The sequence below is a fragment of the Eublepharis macularius genome, chromosome 1, assembly GCF_028583425.1.
Source record: "Eublepharis macularius isolate TG4126 chromosome 1, MPM_Emac_v1.0, whole genome shotgun sequence".
Taxonomy (NCBI): Eukaryota; Metazoa; Chordata; class Lepidosauria; order Squamata; family Eublepharidae; genus Eublepharis; species Eublepharis macularius.
The window spans coordinates 70,457,074-70,480,097 of NC_072790.1; the positions used below are offsets into that span (position 1 = coordinate 70,457,074).

The window sequence follows — 23,024 nt, forward strand, 5'->3', positions numbered from 1 at the left end:
GCTGGAAAAACCTCCCAGACGCAGCAAAAGACCGAGGAGTTGGAGGGAGGGGAGGGAAGACGTGCTTGGGATTGAGTAGCTGTGTGACGTGCAGCATCGCACCGCGGCGGGCCCGCTCGCCCGAGCCCAGAGGGAAGCCTGCCTCGCACACACGCGCACACGCCCGCACCGCGGGGAGAGGCGCGGGGAGGACAGCGGGGCAGAGCGCGTGGGGCCGGCACTCAAGAGCTGCGCCGCCTGCCTGCCTGCCTGCCTGGGCGGAGGAAGAAGAGCGAGGCGCACACACACCGCTGAGGGGAGCCGCGCGCGCGCACCGGAGAGCGCGGGACGCCCGCCGCGAGAGAGAGCGCGAGTGAGGAGTGCTCGCCCGCTCTCTTTCCCAGTCTCTCTCTCGCACGCAGACCAGCTAAGGAAGGGAGCGCACAGGCGCCCGCTGGAGCGCACGCACATCTTCATTCTCCCTCACGCGCACACACGCAAACACACACACACCCCGGCTCGCTCTTGCCGCGCTCTGCGCCGGTTTCGGCGCTCTCCCTTCCCTGCTCCGGCTCCTGCCTGTCCCCTCAGCCTTCGAACGGTTCTTCGGCAGCCTTGGCCAAGGATCTATCGCTCTTTTTCTCTCTCCCCCCTCCCCTCCTCAGTCGGTGTCCTTCCCTCAGTTACCTGCGAGCTCGGGGGAGGGAGGAGGAGGAGGAGGAGGGCGAAAAGAGGAACGCGACCGAGCAGATTGGCAACGACGACCCAGAGCCGGAGCCCGCCAACCAAGCTGCAATAAGGCAGTCGGATCTCTTTGAGTTCGCCGCCTCGCTCGTCCCTGTCGCCTACTCGTTCCCTACTGTTGGCTTAGACTTTATTTCCAAGTTTTCAAAAGAGAAAGAAAATCTCTGCTGTTAAGACAAGTCCGGTTTACCCCCCCCCCCACCTCGCGGTTTATGCTTTTCGTTTTCCCATTTATACGCAGTTGGATTTAGTGGATCTGGAAACAACCCTTTGGCCGCGCAGAGCTCCCCCCTCCTCTCTCTCTTCTGCGGTTTAACCCCCCCCCCCGCCTTGGTTTTGAATGCGAGCTGAGGAAAATGGGCAACGGTGCTTCCGCCAGAAGGGGAATCTCTCCGTGCCTGCTTTTGGGACGTGTGCCTGTGGTGCTAGGATCTTCTTAGAGAAATAGCCTGCCTGCTTTCGGAGTGGAAGGTAAGGCTTGTGCGGGGGGAGGGCGTTGAGCTCAGGATGGCGGGGAGGAAGGCAAGACTGTTGCTGGAGGGGGGCAGAGAGAGAAGACACGCAGTCCGGCAGGATCCCCGCGGCCAAGTGCAGCCCCGGTTAGCCAAAAGTTAGAGAAGTCTCCTTGTCGAGGGGGCAAGCAGTTGCCACTCAGATCGCCCAGGGAGCCTTCCCACCCCAGGGAGGTTTGCGCACAATCGGGGGAATGTTACTGCGAGGGGAGGAGGGGGAGATCCCGAGGTTAATACGAAGTTTAAGGGAAGTCTTCTGTTCTGGAGCAGATCGGTGGAGTGATGGCGCCGTCTAGGTTCGATTAAACTACAGTGTCACCTAGACGGGAGAGAAAAGACAGATGGGGAAAAAGCAGGTGAAAAGACTGAGCCTCCTAATGGGTAAAAGCCTCGATCTTTAGGGTTCAGACTTTTTTAGCAGAGGAACCCTCCTCCCCCTCCATTGGAGCTTCTTGCTTTTGAAATGAGTGAGAACTTCTGATCATTGGCATTTTGCTGCATCGCAACCCCAGAATACTCTCTTGCTTGATCCAGTGTGTCCCAGAGAGTCTTATTTCTGGTGGGCAGAGGATAGGTTCTTTTGTGTTCAAACAAGCCAAAATGCTGTCCCTTTTGCCAGGTTGCTTAATGGAAACCAGTCTAGTACTGCAGATGTTTGTATTTTATTTTATTGGAATATCCTCCCTCCCCAATACACACTATTATTCACACTCACTCCATTCATCAGGGTTTTATTCTTGTCTTAAAACAAGCAAATGCACTCCCATCAAATTATGAGATGGATCCCCTCTCACTGATGGAATTTCTAATTTAGAGCCTTCATGTCACATTGTCTTTCAACCACTCGACCCTACCGAATAATACTGCGCAGACCTGCAATGCCTGCACACTGTTCCAGCAACATTTGTAAAGCTTAGGTGATTATTTGCAGGCTTTACCAAAAGCAAGTTTCTCACTTCTCACTTTGAATGGCCTAACAGCCTGCATTAGCAAAGAAGCCATTTGTTGTTTCTTGTGACTATCACCAACAAGAAAAATCTAATTGTTTAGGTTGCTCTAGTAGGAGCTATTTGCTACCACCATACTTCCACTTTTCTCCATATCTCTCTTTAATCAACAGATTTAAAGAGCTAATGTTGTTTTCTCATCTCAGCATTTAAAGCATGCGGTTTATAATCTGAGAAGTGCAAAAATCTCTTTGAGAGAACTGAATCTTCCAGTTTGTTCAGCATTATGCAATTGGAGGTGGGAGATGCCTGGTCATTCAAAGGGGAGATGAAAGAGAGAGACAGAGACTTATGTCAAGATCACAATAATTCTTCATATGTGTGTTTGTAATTAAATAACAGTGTCACAGTGTCAACAGAGTTTAAAAGTATTAACCTGACCTCAATTATGTCAGCTATCACTTATGAAGAGAGTAAAGATGAATAAGAGTGAAGCAACTTCTCACAGATCTTAATGCTGGAAAATGTATATGATATATTCATAGGCACATTTTGTAGGCAATTGCAAGCAAGATTCATGTCCTTTTCTTCTATTGCTGTTAAGAGAACCAAGACTGTAAGTATAGAGAGAACTAAAGCAACTGCTGTATTTGTGATGGAATTGGTAAAGAGAAGAAGGGATAATCTCTTCCATCAACCAACACAGCTGCAAAACAAAATCAACAGTAATAGAGGGCAAGGGACCCAAAAGACTTAATCCATGACTACATTCAGAGAACGGTCCAAGTGTAGCAATGCTGTCTTTGGCTACATGTATTATAGATCCTCTTCATGTGTCCCAAGAGGCTGGATCATGCAGAAATTGTAGAATTCAAAATTGTGAATCTTAGCATTGCTAACAGCCAGCAAAAAGTTCTTGCTGTCTAACTACCCATATTCCCAAGATAATATTTCCAACATTTTAATAAATGGTTGAATCTTGCTATACACCGCTCCAGATTTTTTTAAAAATGGGATCTTATTATATACAGGTGGCTACTGTGATGGCATGCAACCATACAGGAGATATCATCTATCTATCTATCTATCTATCTATCTATCTATCTATCTATCTATCTATCTATCTATCTATCTATCTATCTATCTATCTATCTATCTATCTATCTATCTATCTATCATCTATCTATCATCTATCTATCTATCTATCTATCTATCTATCTATCTATCTATCTATCTATCTATCTATCTATCTACTGTGTATTTTTATTTATGACTGTAATTCATCACAGTTACTCTTAAACCTAACAGAAAAGTTAAAACAGAACAACAGCTGTTTTTGATTTTTACTTACGTGTGAAATTTGTTTTATGTAGAAAGTCCCTTAGCTTAAAAATAAATTAGTGTTTCTTTTGTGAACAGATAAAGACCAGTAGGTTTTAATTTTAACTGAGCATCAAAAAGTAGGATCTACCAAGCTGTATATGTACTAAACAAGGACTTTCCAATTAATAATGTAACTAATGCTTTTTTAAATGGAATATAGAGAATTTGACAGTTAGATTGGCCACATGGTGGCACTGTTCACACAGCATCCAAAATTTTCCTGTGATATAATTTAAAAAAGAAATTGTCTGCCATTTGGAAAAAAAATTATCTGAAATCTTGAAAACATCTGGCAGAAATACTGGAAGGAGTTTGATTTTCATTGTGTGGAGAATTCGACCTGCATTTTTCTTTCCTTTCCTGTAGGCCAAATGACATAGGATGAAGGCTGTTCGTAATTTGCTGATTTATATATTTTCCACCTATCTGCTGGTTATGTTTGGATTTAATGCTGCCCAAGACTTCTGGTGTTCAACGCTGGTGAAGGGGGTCATTTATGGATCGTATTCTGTAAGCGAAATGTTTCCCAAAAACTTTACAAACTGCACTTGGACGCTGGAAAATCCAGATCCGACCAAATATAGTATTTACCTGAAATTTTCCAAAAAGGACTTCAGCTGCTCTAACTTTTCTCTCCTGGCTTATCAGTTTGATCATTTTTCCCATGAAAAAATCAAGGATCTCTTAAAGAATAATCATTCTATAATGCAGCTCTGCGATTCCAAGAATGCTTTTGTATTTCTGCAGTATGATAAGAATTTCATTCAGATACGCCGAGTCTACCCCTTCGATTTCATAGGATTATACAAAAAGGAAGATGATCAGAAATCTTTCTTTGAATTTTTGGTGTTGAACAAGGTGAGCCCAAGCCAATTTGGTTGCCACGTATTATGCACTTGGCTGGAGAGTTGCTTGAAATCTGAAAATGGGAGAACGGAGTCTTGTGGAATCATGTATACAAAATGCACCTGTCCTCAGCACTTAGGAGAATGGGGGGGAGATGACCATTCCCTGGTGTTGCTGAATAATGTAGTACTGCCCCTTAATGAGCAGACGGAAGGCTGTCTTACCCAGGAGCTGCAAACTACCCAGGTCTGCAACCTTACCAGGGAAGCCAAGCGGCCACCAAAGGAAGGTAGGTACTCTTTAGTAGGTCGCAATTGTCCCAAAGTCCTATCTTTTAATTCCAGTTACATATATGTGTATGTGTGTATGGTTTGAGTTGCACTCCACACCAGCTGCCCACATGAAAGGATTTCTGAAAGTTCACAGACACTCATCCTCTGGATTGCTTCCAGAAGGGATTTGATTTTTTATTGAATCTGATATTTATTTTTAAAAGAATCTCTACTGAAGAGTTTCATATTTCACCGAGGGCTTCTGTTCTTGTTCTCAGCCCTGTTTAGGATAATGCTGAGAGGATGGAAACAAAGTTACTGCCTCCCTCTTGTTCTTACTGCAACCACCCAGCTACCATATGCTTATTCATAAGTGATCCTGTTGTTTTGGCTTTGCAAGGAAGATATTTCCAAAGGCATGGGGGTAACCTGAATAAAGTTCTACACATTCAAAGTGCTCAGGACCCCCGAGGTTATGGGTGAAGGACAATCCTGATTATATTAAAGTTGGTAGCTAAAAATATTTTTGTATAACTGAATTAAACAGTTAGCTGGTGCCACAGGCACTACTGGTTCCAGGGTATGATTGCAAGGTACATATAATCTTATTGAAGTTAGGTAGGCATGAGATGGTCAGTGCCTGGAGAGGAGACCCTGTGATTGTTGCCTTGAGTTTCATGATGGAAGGCAGGTGGGATAGAAATGTAATCAATACTTTAGACTAGTTTTGCCAGGAAAAAAAGCTTTAAAAATAAGGTAGATTGTGAGATCTCTTCTGTAGTATGATGAAATAAGGAAATGTCTATTATGCATCTTAGCTGATGATTTTTAAGAAGGGACACCTGTTAACCATAAGTTGTACTTTAGCATGTCTGTGTGTGCTTACACATGCACACACACACACACAGAGGAGACATCCTCTGCATAGAGAAATGGCCACAAGGAGACCTGCTTCCCCTCTTCCCCCACCACCGATACACAGGCAATAAAAGTTCCAAGATTGGTGATGGTTTTGAAATGAAATAATTAGGGAGATAATGGAGTTTGTATTTTAATGGTGTTAGTTATTGCTTTTTTAAAGAAGCAGCCTTTGACCTACGCCAGGAGTTGCTGCTAAGTGTCAGGATATTTCTAGGCACTACCCATCTCTGTTCATCATAAAGATTCATTCAGTCCCTTCATTCTGTATGCCTCCCTCCCATCTACTTTTATAGACATGCAGAGAGGAAGAAAAAGTGATTGCAAGAAAATTGAGATATTAAAACATAGAAATGTTATAGATGAAAAATGCTAAATATACTGAAAATATGTACATTTGATAACTAGATGTACATTACCTAATATGATTAGCAAAGTGCGCAAATGAGAAGGCTGGTTATGTCCTGCGAAAATATATACATTTGGTATGGAACTAGGGAGTGTGTGTGTGTGTGTGTGTGTGTGTGTGTGTGTGTGTGTGTGTGTGTGTGTGTGTGAGAGAGAGAGAGAGAGAGAGAGAGAGAGAGAGAGAGAGAGAGAGAGAATTTGCCTCCTATCTAAGCATAGCTCCCTGTGTTGAAGGAGGTTGCATTTTAATGCAGGAAATGTTTTCTCTCTCCCTGGTTTCTACATGGTCACAAAGCTCTCTGTCTATGGGGAGGCAGAGCCAAGCTGCCGGTCTCCCTAATAGAAGTTGCCTTTGTAAAGGAATGCAAAATTGACACGTTGTTCTGGTAGGATTTTCTTTAAGGGCAGCCAAGGCTGAGTGGTGTGGGAGAAGAAAAGCTGAAGCTGCTCTAACTGCTGAGCTGCCAAAGATACTCTTAAAGGATGGGGGCAGGGAGAGAGTACCTCAGCTACTATATTCAGGCTAAAGGAGGATGAAGATTGGTGTCTCTGAGAAAGGGGGACAGGTGGAGAAGGGGATACAGGATAAAGTAATATGGGACAAGATTTGTGTCATCTTTCTGTGGGTCAGTGTTTCTCCAAATATAGTCTGCAGCTGGGAATGAGGGCTGCAAAGTGATTTTAAATTACTCAAATGCTTGTTTCTTGTAAAGATCCCATAGAAGCCCTTGTAACGGCAGGGATGGTATTTAACATCATTTAAAGCTAATTAATGTCCCTTAGAATAAGAAATTTCCCCCCAAATTGTGATGCTTGAAGCTGACTATTAAGACAATTAAACCACAGAAAGTGTCTGAGAGACATGGGAACCTATTAGCATTTGAAGGCTGTAATTGTTTTTGGGAACAGTTGCGGACTTTAACCCATTCTTGATGGGCGATGTTGAAAACCACATTCTTTCTTCCACCCGCCTCACTCCCCAAAGACTGGGTTTTTTTATAGAAAAGCAGCAGCTGGCAGGCCAGTTTTCTGTAACTCAGTTGGAGGAGGGTGGGTAGATTTACAGAGCATTTGATGGTTATGTTTGTGATGGATGCATTATGATAGTCTTGGGATTGATGGAAAGTGTGACAAATGGCTGCCGGGGTTCTTTGCTGGCACATAATAAAGATTAAATGGAAGACACTGCAAATACAGGTTTCATTTTTTCCTCTTGTGGGTGAAAATAGGTGCTGATGCTATGAAGGAATACGGTGATGTTTGGAATTCCATGGTCTAGAGGGGGCTCTTGAGAGTAGTAGATTACTCTGCTACCTTATTGCATTTTATACTTCAAAATTCGATCAAGTTATGTTCCAAACCTGAGACATGTATCCTATGGAGCAATGTAGGAGCACCCATGGTGATTTATTCAGCTGTTGTATTTGGGGAAAATTGAAAGGGAGATTCCTTCAATGCAACACTTGTCTGTTAAAATAGAAAGTATCTAGCAACCTTTATGTTCATCCACTAGAAGTTAATGTATTTGGTTGCCAACTGGATGGAAGGGGGAGTCCTTTCCTTTTATTAAAGTGGAAATGGGCAATTAAAACTTTTCATGGCATGAAAATAAATAATACCACCTGACAACTGCTTGCATATCAAACAGATATTAAAAGGAGAGCTAAAAGGAACAAAGTTGGCAACCCTGCTTATGCAACTCTGGAAAGTGTTCTAGGTTAGTCTGACAGCTATCATGCTTTGGCAAATTGGGATTTTATCACTCCCACAGTGCTTTAGATCGAGCAGCTATTCAGCGAATGCAGAAGCTATGCTGCACAGGCATTTGTACTGTCATTTCTTAGCTGCTATGTTTGGGGAACAATTAAATTTTAATTGCCAAAGAGATGCCATTCCTTTTGTTATACATACTTCTTTTAGTATCCATCCCAGTTAAGCCACAGGATACCTAGGAAATGAAGATGTGTGTGGGTGACAATTATGTTTGCCAAATACACGTTTCTACTTATTTTTTCTTTTTTGACGTAGGTGGAAAAAGTGACTCACTGTTTGTGCTAATGTACCTGGTAGAATGCAGAGCTAGTGAAAACTGGATTTTGTTGTTGGTGGTTTAAAAAATGGAAGTCCCAGAGTTTGCAGGAAAATAGATTTCAGTTTCCAGTGTGTTTTACTTGCACTGACTCTGGCTTGTCATTAATCATATTATGTCATTGGCAATTATTGATAGCCCTAATTGGGTGGAAAGGTGGGATAAAAATGTTTAAAATAAATACATATTATATCCCATTAGTATAAAAACAAAGCTTCCACAGTTTTTTACTAGGATCCAAAATATATACTCCTGTTTCTTTCATGAGGGGTGATAGATTTCCTTTTATGTGGTACTGGGTCTTTTAAAAATTGTGTCTCCTTGAATTTTATTATTGGATCATTATGCTGAAGTAGTACTGTATTTAATCATCAGCATTTTTTGAAAACTGACGTTCAAGTTCATACAGTGCTTAACTATAGTTTTCTGAAAAAATCTGAGAGCTGTATGATAGAAAGGAGATATATGTATTGTACCATTGAAACAAAGTAATTTTATTGATCATCTATATATGTATATTAAGTGTACGAGTACCAAAGTCATTCTCAGAACCAAATTACTCTTATTTTCTAGGGGTGACAGTAGAATTGTTCTGGTAGTATAGACGGCAAAGGCTAAAATCTCCCACAAAACCTGAAGTTGAGGTCTGATACACTTCAGATGTACTTTAAAACATAAAATGTGTTATAGTCAATATATCTAATTATAAACCTCTGTACATACTTACATTGGGGGCATGGAAACAGAAAAGAGGTTTTCCTGAAAACTTGTGGATGCTTCCCAAAGTTGCAGGAAAATTTGAAAACTTTTTTTTAAAGGGGGGGGCATAAATCCCACTCCACTTGAACGAGCAGACAATGCCTGTGTTTGTCCAACTTCATCCACACCTAGCTAGCGGCTGGGGAAGGGTAGGGGAGGAGAAGCAGGAATCACTGCTGCAGTAGGGTTGCCAAGCTGAGCCTGGAAACTGGTGGAAGGGTTGAGGGCAGAGACATGGGGGCATGCAATGTCAGTGATGTCATCACTGACACTATGGCACTTCCAGGAAAAATCTGGAAGTAATATAGGCTTGCTCTAGGAATTGCTGGTACTCTAGGGTAAAACTATAGAGCTAATCAAGATGAGCCCAGAATTTTTATTCTTTAGCTCTCTTCTGTGTTATATATTAGCATGTGTCTCCAACCCTATGTAACAATTCTACAATTTTGAGGATGTGATACTTCAAACCCACTGGGCATAAATGGTGAGTCAATTGCTTTCTTTAAGGCTTTGTCACATAATGACAGGACTACAGTGAAAATGTAAAGAAGCATGGTTATCTTGTTGTAAAAAGATGTATATTTTACTTAAATCTGAGTTTGAGAGCTCCAGATGAAATAAGGGTTTATTTAGTACTGGTTTAGCTTAATGCAATCATTAATTTATTCATTAATGTAAGATTTCATTTTTATATTTATAAGTTTGTCCTGTACACGTCAAAAATAGTCAACCCCAAAGATGCAGCTTTAGATACTTTACCCCACCCCACAATTCCCTTTGATGGAAGGCCAATAAAAACTAATTAAAACAGTGGTACTCACTCTGTCGCCCATGGAGAGCCACAATGGCATTTACCCTCTACCAAAAGAGCCACATTACCTATGAGTATGTTGGATTGCCTTTCCCACTACAGTTAAACCTTAGTCCTGGTGTATCTTGAGTGAGGAGAAAAGTTTGCAAGTCAGATTTAAGTCAAAAAACAATGTGCAAGTTTTCATGTTCTCCCTGTGTTAAAAATAGGTTTATAGTTGAATTCTAGTGATGCAAGAGATCGCTACCTGCCAATCACAATTCCTACAGGGCAACAGCCATGCCCAATTTCCCGAAAAATGGGGCAGGTGCTGTACTGGAAAATGTAAAACTTGGGTTGGATCCAAATATGCACTTTGACATGTGGGATCCTGAGAAAACCAGTGCTGTTGGTGACTAGAAGGTCTGACTTGGGATTTAAGGTGTCATCTGATAGGGTTGCATTCCCCTTGAAGGAACAGATTTGTAATCTGTGGGTGGTTTTGGACTCAGGCTTACTGCTGGATAAGCAAGTGGCAGCTGTAGCCAAGTGTGCCATTTACCAGCTTCAACTGATTAACCAGCTGCAGCCTGTACTGGGCAGAAAAGATCTGCCCACTGTGGTGCATGCCGTGGTTTCATCCACATTTGATTAATGCAGTGTGGTCTATGTGGGGCTGTCCTTGAAAACATCTGTTGGTGCAGAATGTTGCAGCCAGGATGTTGATTGGAGTGGATCATAGGGACAATATCATTCCAGTCTTGGCCCATCAACACTGACTCCCAATTAGTTTCTGGGCACGATTCAAAATACTAGTATTGACTTTTAAAGCACTGTACAGATTGGGACCTACATAACTGAAGGTCTGATTGCTGTCTTACAAATCTACTCAACCACTGTAGTCATCTTCAGAGACTCTGCTTTGGGTGCCCCTACATCCTGAAATTAGATGGATTGCAACCTGAGAGAAAGCCTTTTCAGTCATAGCACCAAAATTCTCTCCCCAGGGAGACTTGTCTATCCCGTTCTGTTGTAATCTTCTGCCCCCAAGTGTAGACTTTTTTTTTGTTTCATCTGGGCTGATTCCAGACGGCCCCCTGCCTTGTGAAACGTCGCGCGTCGTTGCGCAGAAAACGCGAAATATTGCGTTTTCTCGCGCGAGTTTTGCGCGACGTCGCGCAAAACTCGCGCGAGAAAACGCGATATTTCGCGTTTTCTGCGCAACGACGCGCGACGTTTCGCAAGGCAGGGGGCCGTCTGGAATCGGCCCTGGTGTTCCCTCAGTGATCCCTCCTTCCTGCCCAGTGTTTTAATTGTTTTTGGTTTTTGTATGTCTATTTTAACTCATTTTATTTTAATGCTGTGTTTTTCTTGGTTTTAATACTTTTTAAGATGTGGTTTTATTATGTATGTTTAGAATTTGTTAGACAGCTTGGTGACTTTATGAGGGCAGAAAACAGTGTATATTTTCAATAAATAAATAAATAAATAAATAAATAAATAAATAAATAAATAAATAAATAAATAAATAAATAAATAAATAAATAAATAAATAAATAAATAAATAAATAAATAAATCTTCATCCCATGAAGCCTGAATTCTCCCTAGAAGCTAAAATGACAAAAGTGAGGCTATTGTACTTTGGTCACAAGAAGACAACATTCTCTGGAAAAGTCAATAATGCTAGGAAAAGTGGAATGCAGTAGGAAAAGAGGAAGACCCAAAATGAGATGGCTTGACTCAATAAAAGAAGCAACATCCTGCAGTTTGCAAGATCTGAGCAGGTCTGTTACTGATAGGATGTTTTGGAGGTCTTTCCTTCATAGGGTTGCCATAGGTCAGAGGTGACGGCACATAACACACACATCTTCCACGCATAGATGACAGTTTTATAGAAGTGTGAAATTAAATCTAAATGTAGTCTTTGCTTGTACAGTCTTGAGGGATCTTTAGATGTGCACGGACTTCTAGCACTTGCTTAAACGTTTACCGAACGGTCCTACTGGCTATATGTTTCTAATGTCATGCTTTATAGTAACTTGTTTGTTTACAGCTGTGATAAACAAGCAGCCCTTCTTTCACCAAGCTCCTCCTAGTTCAGTTCTTGTCACTCCTATCATGCTTATCCTAACTAAATTAACAAATGTAACCTTAATGAAAGAAACAAGTGCTCGGTGACATTTTCATCTGTAATTGACCAGAGCCTTCACAGTATGAAAAGTATGATAATGCTAAGAATCAATCTTTATAGTAATACACCCTGATCTGTGGAAACAGAATTCCTGTGTGCGTATTCATCTCTTAATGAGGAAATGTGTGTATAAGCAAGTGCCGCACATGAAATTACTTACCTTTTCCCAAAAGCTGGATCTCTGCCTGTATAGTCCTTTAAAATGAAAGCTAATAGTTTGCTCGTCGTCTGTTTATAAGTGAAGGAATGGGGTTCCTACTGTGCTTTGCGCATGCGCTGTTGGATAAGAATCATAGTCCACCACTATCCTCACAATATTTGGAAAATTTTTCTGTCTCCTGCTCAAGGCAATATTTGTTTAATTTAGATTAATATTTATTAAGTTATGTACAATCACTTGACCTGTTTTACATGAATAGTGCCATGGTGTCAGAACAGAACTTGATATTGTAAGAAAAACATTACAAATTTTGAAAAGCAAAACAAAACAAAATTCTGGTGTTGGGTCATGAATAACGTTCATGGGTTTAGTTCATACAAAAATCCTCAAAAGATGATGCCACAACAAATTGGTGAAGATATAAAACCAGTGCCTGTGCAAATTACCTTCATGCTAACACAAACTTAAATGTCTATCAAACAGTAAAGATTTTTTAAAATTAGAGATTTGTTTTAATATCAGTGGCTGGTCAATTAATTTATTCATTATTTATTTATATAATTGGTTGCTGAACAGAAACTACAGATTTGTGAGAGAGGAGGAAAAATAGGACTAACCAAGGGTGATCCTGCTTAGCTTCTGAGCTCTGATGAGGTTGGGCTTGCCTATCCAAGTCAGGGCAGTAGCTTCATAATCAATCACATTTATCTCTGTCTTGATAGACGCTTACTCATAATGCATCTATGCTAGTCATAGAACCAATCCTATCCAATCAAGGATCACCCAAACAATAGAACTTTTTGCAGTCATCCCTCAAAGTGTGTTGAAAGGTGCACTGTTCCATTGACAGTGCCGAAACAGGCTTAAACGGTGAAATGAGCTCATCTCTAGTTGTAACATAATGTTTTCAAACTGTCTTTATTTAATACAGTTTTGCCTGAGTTGATTTCTTTGTAACCTCTACAGTATGAATGTACAGATTAACATTGGAGGACTCGTCTTTCATCCTAAATCTAAGTGCTTTTGTTTCTGCATACTGCTTAGGCACTGGAAATTTCTTTCATTTACATAATACACTCAAATATATTAAATGATTCAATAGTTTTACTTCCTTACTGTTGTCACTTTTCAAATGAGGTGGGAATTGCTCATGACTACCTACTGAATCAGTTTCAGTAATGTAAACCCTTGTGCAACTTCCATCAGAAATTAAGTATATTCAGTTACACAGCATAGAGAAGTGTAATACTTATTGGTCTTTAGATGTTTGCTGTTTTCTGCATAAAAGCAGATTTTGTAGAGAATTCTTAGAGCAAAGGAATCTGATTTCTAAAGCATTTTAGCATTAAAGCAACCCTATTGACATAGAGCTCTACTCTGTATAGAATTTTCACAAACTTTTGTGAATGATGATATATGGCCTAAACATGCATATTGACATTGGAAAAGGAGCACAAAACCCTCTCTGAAGCTTTTTAGTTATCCTGAATTCAGTTGACTTTGGCTGATCAATGCTACATTTCTCAGTGTTTTAAGGAAATTTGGTTTAGGAGTCCATATGCCCCTTCATAGGGACTGGATTGATCAGTGCTTTTGAAATTGATGGGGATTCCAAATGCAATTTGTGACACACGTGGGAGTTCAAAGGGAGAGGGGAGTTCAAAGGATAAAAGGGGGGCATTTCACCGCTCTAGCTTGTTTTGTGCTTTTTGGATTCCATCCTGTGTTTCTCATTTCACTGATGTTTTAAAGTAGTGGCAAAGACAATCCCCTTATAAAGACTTGGAGTCTGAAGTCTCTGCAACTTTATACTATTGCTTATGTTGCATCATTAATACAATATTCAGAATTTTTAAAATCTATGCTAAATTAAGAAAAATAAGATAATTTGTAGAATAATTTTAAACCAGATTATTCAGTATATCCCATTATCAACATAACTCCATCTGTAGACACTAAAATCCAGAGATGGGAGACATAAACAAACAAGACTGATCTTTCTATAAACCTGAGAAAGCCCCAGATTTGCAGCAAAATCTGAGATCTTAAAAAAAAACTAGTGTGTGTGTTGGGGGGGGGGGAGGTTAAAACCCTCCAACAAAACAAAAGAAGCACCTGTAACTTTAAAAAAAATGTTCTCAGTGACTGTTGTGAGAGAACCACAACGATGGTTGTTGGGGGTTTTCCGGGCTGTCTTGCCGTGGTCTTGGCATTGTAGTTCCTGACGTTTCGCCAGCAGCTGTGGCTGTCATCTTCAGAGGTGTAGCACCAAAAGACAGAGATCTCTCAATACAACCACAACAATGTTGCCAGCTTTCAAGCCTTGTTTTCTAAAAGCAAAAAGCATGGAGGGGGAAGGGGCCTTTCCACAGACTGTTTGGGCCTTTGAGGGAGGACTCATTTGGTCCAGGCGCTGATACTATGAAACTTGCTTGACTCACCCAGGATTGGCTGTTTGCTATTGTTCGACATCAGCCACCCCACAAAAGCCAGTGTGGTGTACAGGTTAGCATTTCAGAGTAGGATCTGGGAGACCCACATTTGAATCACCATTCTGCCATGGAAGTTCTTTGGGCCAGTCATGCATTTTCAACCTAACCAATTGCACAGAATTGTTGAGAGGATAAAATGGAGAAGAATTATGTAAATAAATAATACATATAGTCAAAGATGGGAGCAGATAAAAGGTAGGTTGGTTAATGCATGGGAAGGAGAGAAAGAAAAAGGGAAAGATGAGGATATGAGGGCTGCCAGGAGAAAGAAGAGAGGAAATAATGTGGAGAGGGAGATACAGAGGAAAGTGGAATAACCCTTGCAAGTCCTTGCCAATTTTCTACCATGCAACTGGTCCCAGTGGCCATCACTGTGCAATTGGGCCACAGTTTTCCTGAGTAGAGACTGCTAGAGAGAGTGAAGGAGAAAAAGCTGAAGAAATGGGGCAGATAAAGATAAGAGTGGCTAGTGGGTGGAAAGGAGAGAAAGAAGCAGGAAAGGGGGAGAGGCTATGGAGGTTTTTAGCAAATGAAAAAAGTAAGTGGTGAAGAAATGCCCCCTGCAAATCCTTGGAGGGGGAAAGAGTCCCCTGCTTGATCTATATAATTTCAAGAAGGCGATATAAGATAACGATACATTCAATTTAACTTAATTTTCACGCAAATGTTATATTGGGAAGGAACTGTTTTAAAACGGGGAAGAATTACATAGAGAAATAAGACATATTTTTGTTTATTTTATTTACCTCATTTATAACCCAGATTTCTCATTGAGATTCAAGGTGGATTAAATGTATGAATATTTATAAAATAATATTTGTATCTATGAAGAAAGAATTGTAAAGTGGAATTATATCTTTTCATTTAATTTTTATGCTGTCTTTTTGTAACAGAAATTGGCTTGGAGCCAAAGATTTGGATGCAGTGGCAATTTCCTTTGACAGAAGGGATTTCCATCAGATATATGGGACTTTTCACCTCACCTGTCGTGCTGCCACCTGAAATATTCCCCCAAATGCTGGCCTTGGAGGACATGGATCCCCAGGCACAGCATGAGGTCTACACTGGAAATGGGGAATAGGGTTGCCAGTTCCCCCATGCCCCAAACTGGGGGATGGAGGAGTCGTAAGGGGAGGGGGGCATGTACATGGGGGGGGGCTCTGGAGGACTTTCTTGTCATGCCGGGAATGATGTAATTCCTGGCATGACAAGGAAGTGCTCTGGAACTCCTGGGCCTGACCCCTGCACCTTTTCTCCCCCACCAACCCAGTAAGTGGGCGGAGGCTAAGGCTAGGAGCGAAGAATCTCCCACCCCCAGTGGGAGAATGGGATCCCTAATGGGGAATCAGAAATCTACCACTGGATCCAACCCATGAATTCACTTTTACTAAGTGAGGAGCCTTCCTCACATAATGAGGCTCCCTCTTCTGAAGCCAGATTCATTAAGCATAAGGTATTCATTGGTACAACCCTTCAGAAATATGTATTGGCTGTTGGATAGAAAAAAACTTTGATACTTATTTTGTTTACATCATTTATACTCTGCCTTTCCTCCCCACTAAGGACCCAAAGCAGTTTATATCATTCTCTTCTCCTCTATTGTATCTTAACAACAACTCTGTGAGGTAGGTTAGGCTTAGTGTGTTTCACTGGCCCAAGGTCACCCAGTGAGCTTCTATGGCAGAGTGGGGATTTAAACTTGGATATCCTAGTTAAACACTCTAACCATTAAAGGTAAAAAAGATAGTCCCCTTTACAAGCAGTGAGTCATTACTGACCCATGGGGGGATATCACATCTTGACGTTTTCTTGGCAGACTTTTGTTACGGGGTGGTTTGTCATTGCCTTCCCCAGTCATCTACACTTTATCCCCAGGAAACTGGGTTCTCATTATACTGATCTCGGAAGGATGGAAGGCTGAGTCAACTTTGAGCCGGTTACTTGAACCTGGCTTCCGCCAGGATCAAACTCAGGTTGTGAACTGAGCTACAGAACACGTTTTACAACCTTAGAAGATAATTATGTCCTTAGTGAGAAGTAGTTCATCCTAGTTCTTCATTCTTGTTCCATGGAATATCTTGGGAAATAGTTTGCTTCCTACACACACCCCTAATTCTAATCTCTGTTTTTTATTGCTCTGGTAGCCTAAGCAGTTGCCGCTCAATTTCTTTGGGCGAGTAAGGCGTGAACTGTAGACTGTGAGTTAGTAGGTGTCCTGAAATATCCTCTGACTGATTCCTTTGAGAGAATAAAATATGTTGGAAACGCTGAATAAGAAAATGGTGGTTTCACATTTCAAGTTCATGATTGTCTAATGTGCCTTTAAGACCAGCCACTAAACTCCTAGGGCAACTGTACTTACTGAATCTTGACAGCAGCTTAGCAATCTTTTATGCAGTATTTTTATTTTTTGTATTAATATCTTTAATTTTATTTTTATTATGTATTTAATTTTTTTTGTATTTTGTATTATTTTGTATTAAGTTTTCGAATGACCTTGTTGGTTCTCTTATGTTATTCTTAATATCATCTGGAAATATCAGCAAGTATTGTTCAGTATTCAGTTTTAATTTGCAGTAGAATAATCTGTTTAACATTTCAATATACAACAAGTAATTTATTCAGAGAAGAGTTCTTTCCTCCAAGGGAATTAATTTTTATTAAGTTTTTTTTTACCTAGTCATACTCTATGGGCTCTATGAAAGCATCCAGATTTAAAGTTGTTGTGGCTTTTTAAATCTCCAGTTGAGGTTTAGCTATTCTTTTGTAAGTCTGTTGTAATTGCAATAAAATAAAGGTCACAGTAGTATTATACTGGGCATTATTTGTACTTACTATTAGCGAGCAGTATAAAACAAGGTAAAGAAAGCCATTATACAGATAAGTGCAAATTTACAGTACAGCAGTGGTTTGTGCATATATTCCTTATTATTTTTTGTTGTGTTTTTTTGTGACCAAGTTAAATTATTCATGGGAGATTCAAGAATATTACTTGCATGGTATGTAAATTTATTTTTTAAAATTACAGTTGTTGGCACAGCAGCTCAGCTTCTCATAAGCTTCTAGATTCTACAACTTCCAGTGGGACTTACAATCTGATATCATATTTGTGAGCACGGAGTATCCAGTAGAAAGCTTCTGCCCACACAACAGCTGTTCTGTGTACAAAACTGTGCCTGAAATCCAGCTACATGTGAGGAGATGGGACAGATCCAAATATCCACTGTCTTTGCACCTAGGTTGGTACAGAATGTCATTGAATTTGGATAAACTGACCAACAATAACAGGTAGTTTGGATTGGATTAGTGAACACAAATGTGCCTTACAAAATGTGCTTCATGAGACTAGGAATGCATATTAGTCATATGTTCCACCTTATTGTACTTGACTATCTTTTAATACGGGTCCATCACAAAAGGTCCATTTGTAAAAACCAATATATAGGTTTTGGTGTATAATTACCTCAGGTGATAGAACTGACAATATTTACAGCTCTTAGATAGTATGCAGTTTTCACAATAAATAGTTTATTGGTTTATCATTATACAATCAATGTATGAAGTATTTCACAAAAATGCATGTATTACAAGGAATCTTGTTGCATTTTAAACAGTAACAAAATGTTTTGTCAAAAGCTTTCACGGGTCTGGAGTTAATAACAACAAAAACAATAATAATAAATGTTTTAAAGTCTGTTAGTGGAAGGCAACCGTATTAACAACAATGACAACAACAACAATAAAAGTTTTAAAGTCTGTTAGAGGAAGGCAACCATATTATATTAGGATAGAGGATGCCAAAATTTTAATTCATGTTCAGTGCTGAGAAACTGCAACAAGAAGTATGGAAATTTTTAAATGCCTGTACTGGCTAGTAGGTACAATAATTTAGGATAGATTTAAGCTTTTAAACATCTCGAATGATGGAAGAATTAATTATGATATTCACTTGTTCATACAATTTTCCTTTTCTAATATGAAGATTGTACAAGATAACAACAACAACATTCAATTTATATACCGCCCTTCAGAACACCGTGCTGCGAAGTGCTAAGCTACAGTACTGCAGCCCAAGCTCTGCTCACAATCTGAGTTCGATCCTGGCAGAAGCCAGGTTCAGGTAGCTGGCTCAAGGTTGACTCAGCCTTCCATCCTTCTGAGGTCGGTAAAACGAGTACCCAGGTTCCTGGGGGTAGAGTGTAGATGACTGGGGAAGGCAATGACAAACCACCCTGTAAAAAGTCTGCCAAGAAAACTTTGTGATGCGATGTCCCCCATGGGTCAGTAATGACTTGGTGCTTGCACCTTTACCTTTTTTTTTACCTTCAGAACAATTTAACGTCCACTCAGAGTGGTTTACAAAGTATGTTATTATTATGTCCAGAACAACAATCACCCTGTGAGGTGGATGGGGCTGAGAGATCTTTGAAAGAGCTGTGACTGACCCAAGGTCACCCAACTGTCTTCAAGTGGAAGAGTGGAGTATTAACCCTGTTTCTGTAGATTAGAGTCCTACCACTCTTAACCACACCAAGCTGCCATTACATTCTAAACAAAAATCTATAGCTCATCTGCAGCATACAGGTGAAACAAAAAAGTCATGAGGCATGCTTACTTTTTACTTGTGATATGGTCACTCATGTTCTAGAATATCAGAGAATGTGAGGCAGCGAAAAAAATATGAAAACCAGCTAACATTTTTAGTTAAAGGCAAAGAAGCAAAACAGAAGCAACCCCCTCCAAAGAAAAACAAAAAAGAAAGAAAAGCAAGAGTATGCTAGCCAAAAATAACAAGAAGTGTTTTAGAGGTGAAAAGAAAAGAGAACATGAAAGAGACAGTTTAGAAGAGGGAAATGAAAAAGAATTATTAGAGCAATGCCAAAGGAAAAATGTCAGCTCATTGCATAAGAACTTCCCAACCAGAAGTCAGGGAAGCATCCAAAATATATAAAAAGAGGTAAGAATAATGAAATAAACTATCTAAAGAAGCAGGTGAATGTGGCTAAAGAGTGTATGTGGATCAGGCTATGAAAGTATGACGCGGGAATTTCATTTTGATAAATATAATAATAGTGGACTGTTGGCACAGATACTTGTAAGCATAAAGTTTTATGGAAAAATTATTTTTACAGGATATACCATTTACCAAAATAGACTGCAGTCAACATATATATTAAAACCTACTCTCTCTTTTCCGTGGACAAGGATGTGCAAGCCACCATAGTAAAATAAAATAGCATTTTAAATGAAAGGATCAATTTTAGGAGTTAGACCTTTTTTATTATAAAAAAATTCTTCTACTTGAATTTTTTTTTATTCAACACTGTTTTTGTTTTGCTGATCCACACTCTATAAATAAGTAAAACTTATCATCATTCTTCCAAGGGGGAAAAACCACAGAAATTCACAGTAATGCGGCTCTCCCAGCGCGGCAGAATGCCGCTGGAGCTGGGAGCCGTCCTTTGAAGCCCCGCCCGGTGGAATGGAGACAGTCTCCCTTCCTGGGTATCCGGGGCTTTGCTGGGGGGGCAGAGCCAGGAGCCATTTGCTGGCTGCTCCGCCCTTCCCCACCCCCAGCCGGAAGGAAGAGATAGACACAGGCTTGGAATAAAGGGCCGTTTATTAAAATGACCATAAATGTAATGCACGGCAAGAGCTAACTAAGCGGTACAGGTCAAGCCCTGGGGTCATACCACTGACCACTACCTTGCCTGTCTGGGTGAGCCCCACTGCCCCGGGTATAGGCCATCTCCTGAATGGCTGGAACCCGGCAGCCAGGCCTTGGATCCCCACTCAACCACCCTTTACGCCCCAGCCGACTAGCATGAAGTTAGGCCTTGCTCCTGGGGATCCCCTCAGGTGCCTGCCCTCTTAGCAAGGAGCCGTCAAAAGCATCCCGCCGTCCTGGCAGCCCTGCACCCCACGCATGGGGAAATGCCAGAGGGGCTCACCGGCCTGCACCCTATTCCCAAAATCTCCTGCCACTGCAAGGGTCAAGCCTCTGCTTAGACCCTCGCGCCCCACAGGTGGCCTAGAGCCACCTGAAGCCCTTGCCGCAGGTCATCTAGAAAAATATCATTGCCCTCAGGTGCCAGGTGGACACCGTCGCCTCTATAGAGGTGGACAAATTCGGCCCTAATCTTGGGGTGTGGCAAATAAATACCCAAGCCTTGCCCCAAAGACCTCTTAATGGCGTGGTTAGCCTTGCGTCGGGCCCTCTCTATCGCCCTGGTGTCAAAGGCCTCCTGCCAAACCCGTCGCTGTAGCATCTCTGACCATACTATAAGCACACCCGTCCATTGGCTGCTTATGTATTCAAGTTCCTCAGCTACCTGCATCGACAGGGCCTTGCCCTGTACCAGCCCAAGGTCATTACCACCCAGGTGAATGACCACAATGTGTGGGGGAGGACCTTTCCGTCCCCTAAACAGGAGAGGCAGCAGGCCAGGCCATCTGAGACCACGCCTGCCCTGCCAATCCACTGTGGCCACAGCGCTCAGGCCCAGCTGGGATCCAAACTCTGTTCTCTTGGCTTGATTGGCCGCCCAGAACACCATGCTGTGGCCACAAATCAGGATTCTCTTCCTCTCCTGGCCCGACACGGCACCTGAGGAAAGAACAAGTAGTTTGCCGTTTAAAACTGCTGCAGGGGCTGGACATAGGACTGAAACACCCCAAAACCACAGAAATTCACAGTAATTTATTTTATAGGTTGTTGAAGTCTGCTTGGAGAATTGCATAACAATTTTGGTAAATCAATGAAATCAGATACTAAAGTACACTGGGTTGGATCTATTAGATCCAATTAGATACTAAAGCACACTGGGTTGGATCTATTATGCAAGTAGAATGCCACTTCTGTTGGTAGAGGAGAAGAGGGTGATTTTTTTTTTTTTGCCAATTCTTCATTCCTGCTGCAGAATCCATGCTATCGCTGACCCTCCTAAGAGCATAATTTTTGGAGGGCATAAAGTGCTGCAAAAGGAGAGGGGATGTAGAGAAGGCCCACTTCATGATCTTAATTCCATCGGCAGTACTTTGAATCATGCTGTTTTCTTCATGGTCTATAGAGAAGATCCAAAGTAAAAAAAAAACCTCAGCTGTCAACCTTGCTTTTACTTTGAACAAACTCAGAAAAGGGGAGTTTGTCCAATCAGGAGTCTTGAATTATTTGCTACAATCCTTATATTTCTAATTTGTAGGGTAAGAATGACAACCCTTATTATCTCAGTTGTAAGCTGAAGAGGTTTTTATAACTTACCTTGAATTTGCATAATTTCTTAGATTCACAGGAAGCACATTTGAGTAACTGTTTACTAGAAAAACATACTGAAATCTGAATTTAAATTTGAAAAAAACTTGCTTACCTTAAAGTTGAAATCAGTACTGTATTCTGGTTTACAATTTCACTGAATGAATGAATGAACGAACGAACGAACGAACGAACGAATGAATGAATGGGATTTCAAGTGCCAGTCTCACAATATGGTCCAATCTGAGCCCCAGATTTTAAAAAGTTCTGTTCATCTCACTTCTATGTAGTGATGTTGCTGCTACCCTCACAAATAATGTGTTTGAAATAGCTTTCCCTGCTTGCAATACATGTTTTCTCTCAAGCTGAGCAGTCCATAAGATCATATTGATTGTTTGTTTACAATTTAAAATGAGCAGTATTTTTTGTGTTTTTACAATGGGAGACATTCATCATCACAAAGGCAGCTGGCAGTAATTGTAGCTGACACATACTTAAAACTTACTGGATTACTGGGAATGATGGAAGGTGTGATTGCCCCGGCCTTCTATTTCAGTTTCAGAGGCTGAGAAAATTACAATTTCCACTGAACCTGGAAGGGGACACTGGGGAAGTTTTAAGAAAAAATAATTTATAGAAAGGATAGACTCTTGTTGAACACTGTACTCTGTTTCAAAGCCATTCCGTATAGCAGTTTGTCTCTCCCACCCTCAGAAGGGTAAGCTTTGAGTTTGGGGTGTGAATTAGCATGGACGAGTCAGGCACCTGTATATCTGCATGTACATCCTTACATTTTGAAAGCATCTCACTGAATGCTCACAAATTGGTATTGAACTTTTTTGAGTGCTCCTCAGAAATTGGAGTAATCTTGGGTCAGGATTGGTCATCTCTGCCCATCACTCTGTTTAGTACAGTGTGAAATTAAAGAGATCTATACTGAAGGATGTATCAGCTTCATTTTTTACTCTCTTTTTGTACATATTCCAAAATGTGTTAGGGAGCAATCCTAACAGGTCTATTCAGAAATTAGTCTAATTTTATTCAATGGGGCTTACTACCAGGGAAGTGTTATTAGATTTCAGGTTTAGTTATGGGGTAGTGACTAGACATGGGCACGAACTGCATTACGAACGCAAAAACCCCACGAACTGCCTGATTGTATGTTTGCGATCCGGCGGTTCATGAGGGTCCATGGCCAACGAACCAGTGTTCGTTGGAAGCCCAGTTCATTGCGTTCGCCCACGGTTTGTGAAGCCAGACAGTCAGGCTTCGATCAATTCC

The 23,024-nt window shown here is 41.0% G+C and overlaps 1 protein-coding gene across 1 annotated transcript in view; it reads left to right on the forward strand.

Moving 5' to 3' along the window:
• Nucleotides 1-3,946: 3,946 nt before the first annotated feature.
• Nucleotides 3,947-23,024, forward strand: part of ADGRB3 (adhesion G protein-coupled receptor B3) — a 654,643-nt gene continuing 635,565 nt past the window's right edge. The window contains exon 1 of the mRNA XM_054979153.1: nucleotides 3,947-4,700. Within this exon, the coding sequence (XP_054835128.1) occupies nucleotides 3,947-4,700 (754 nt within the window). The remainder of the gene's footprint in view (nucleotides 4,701-23,024) is intronic.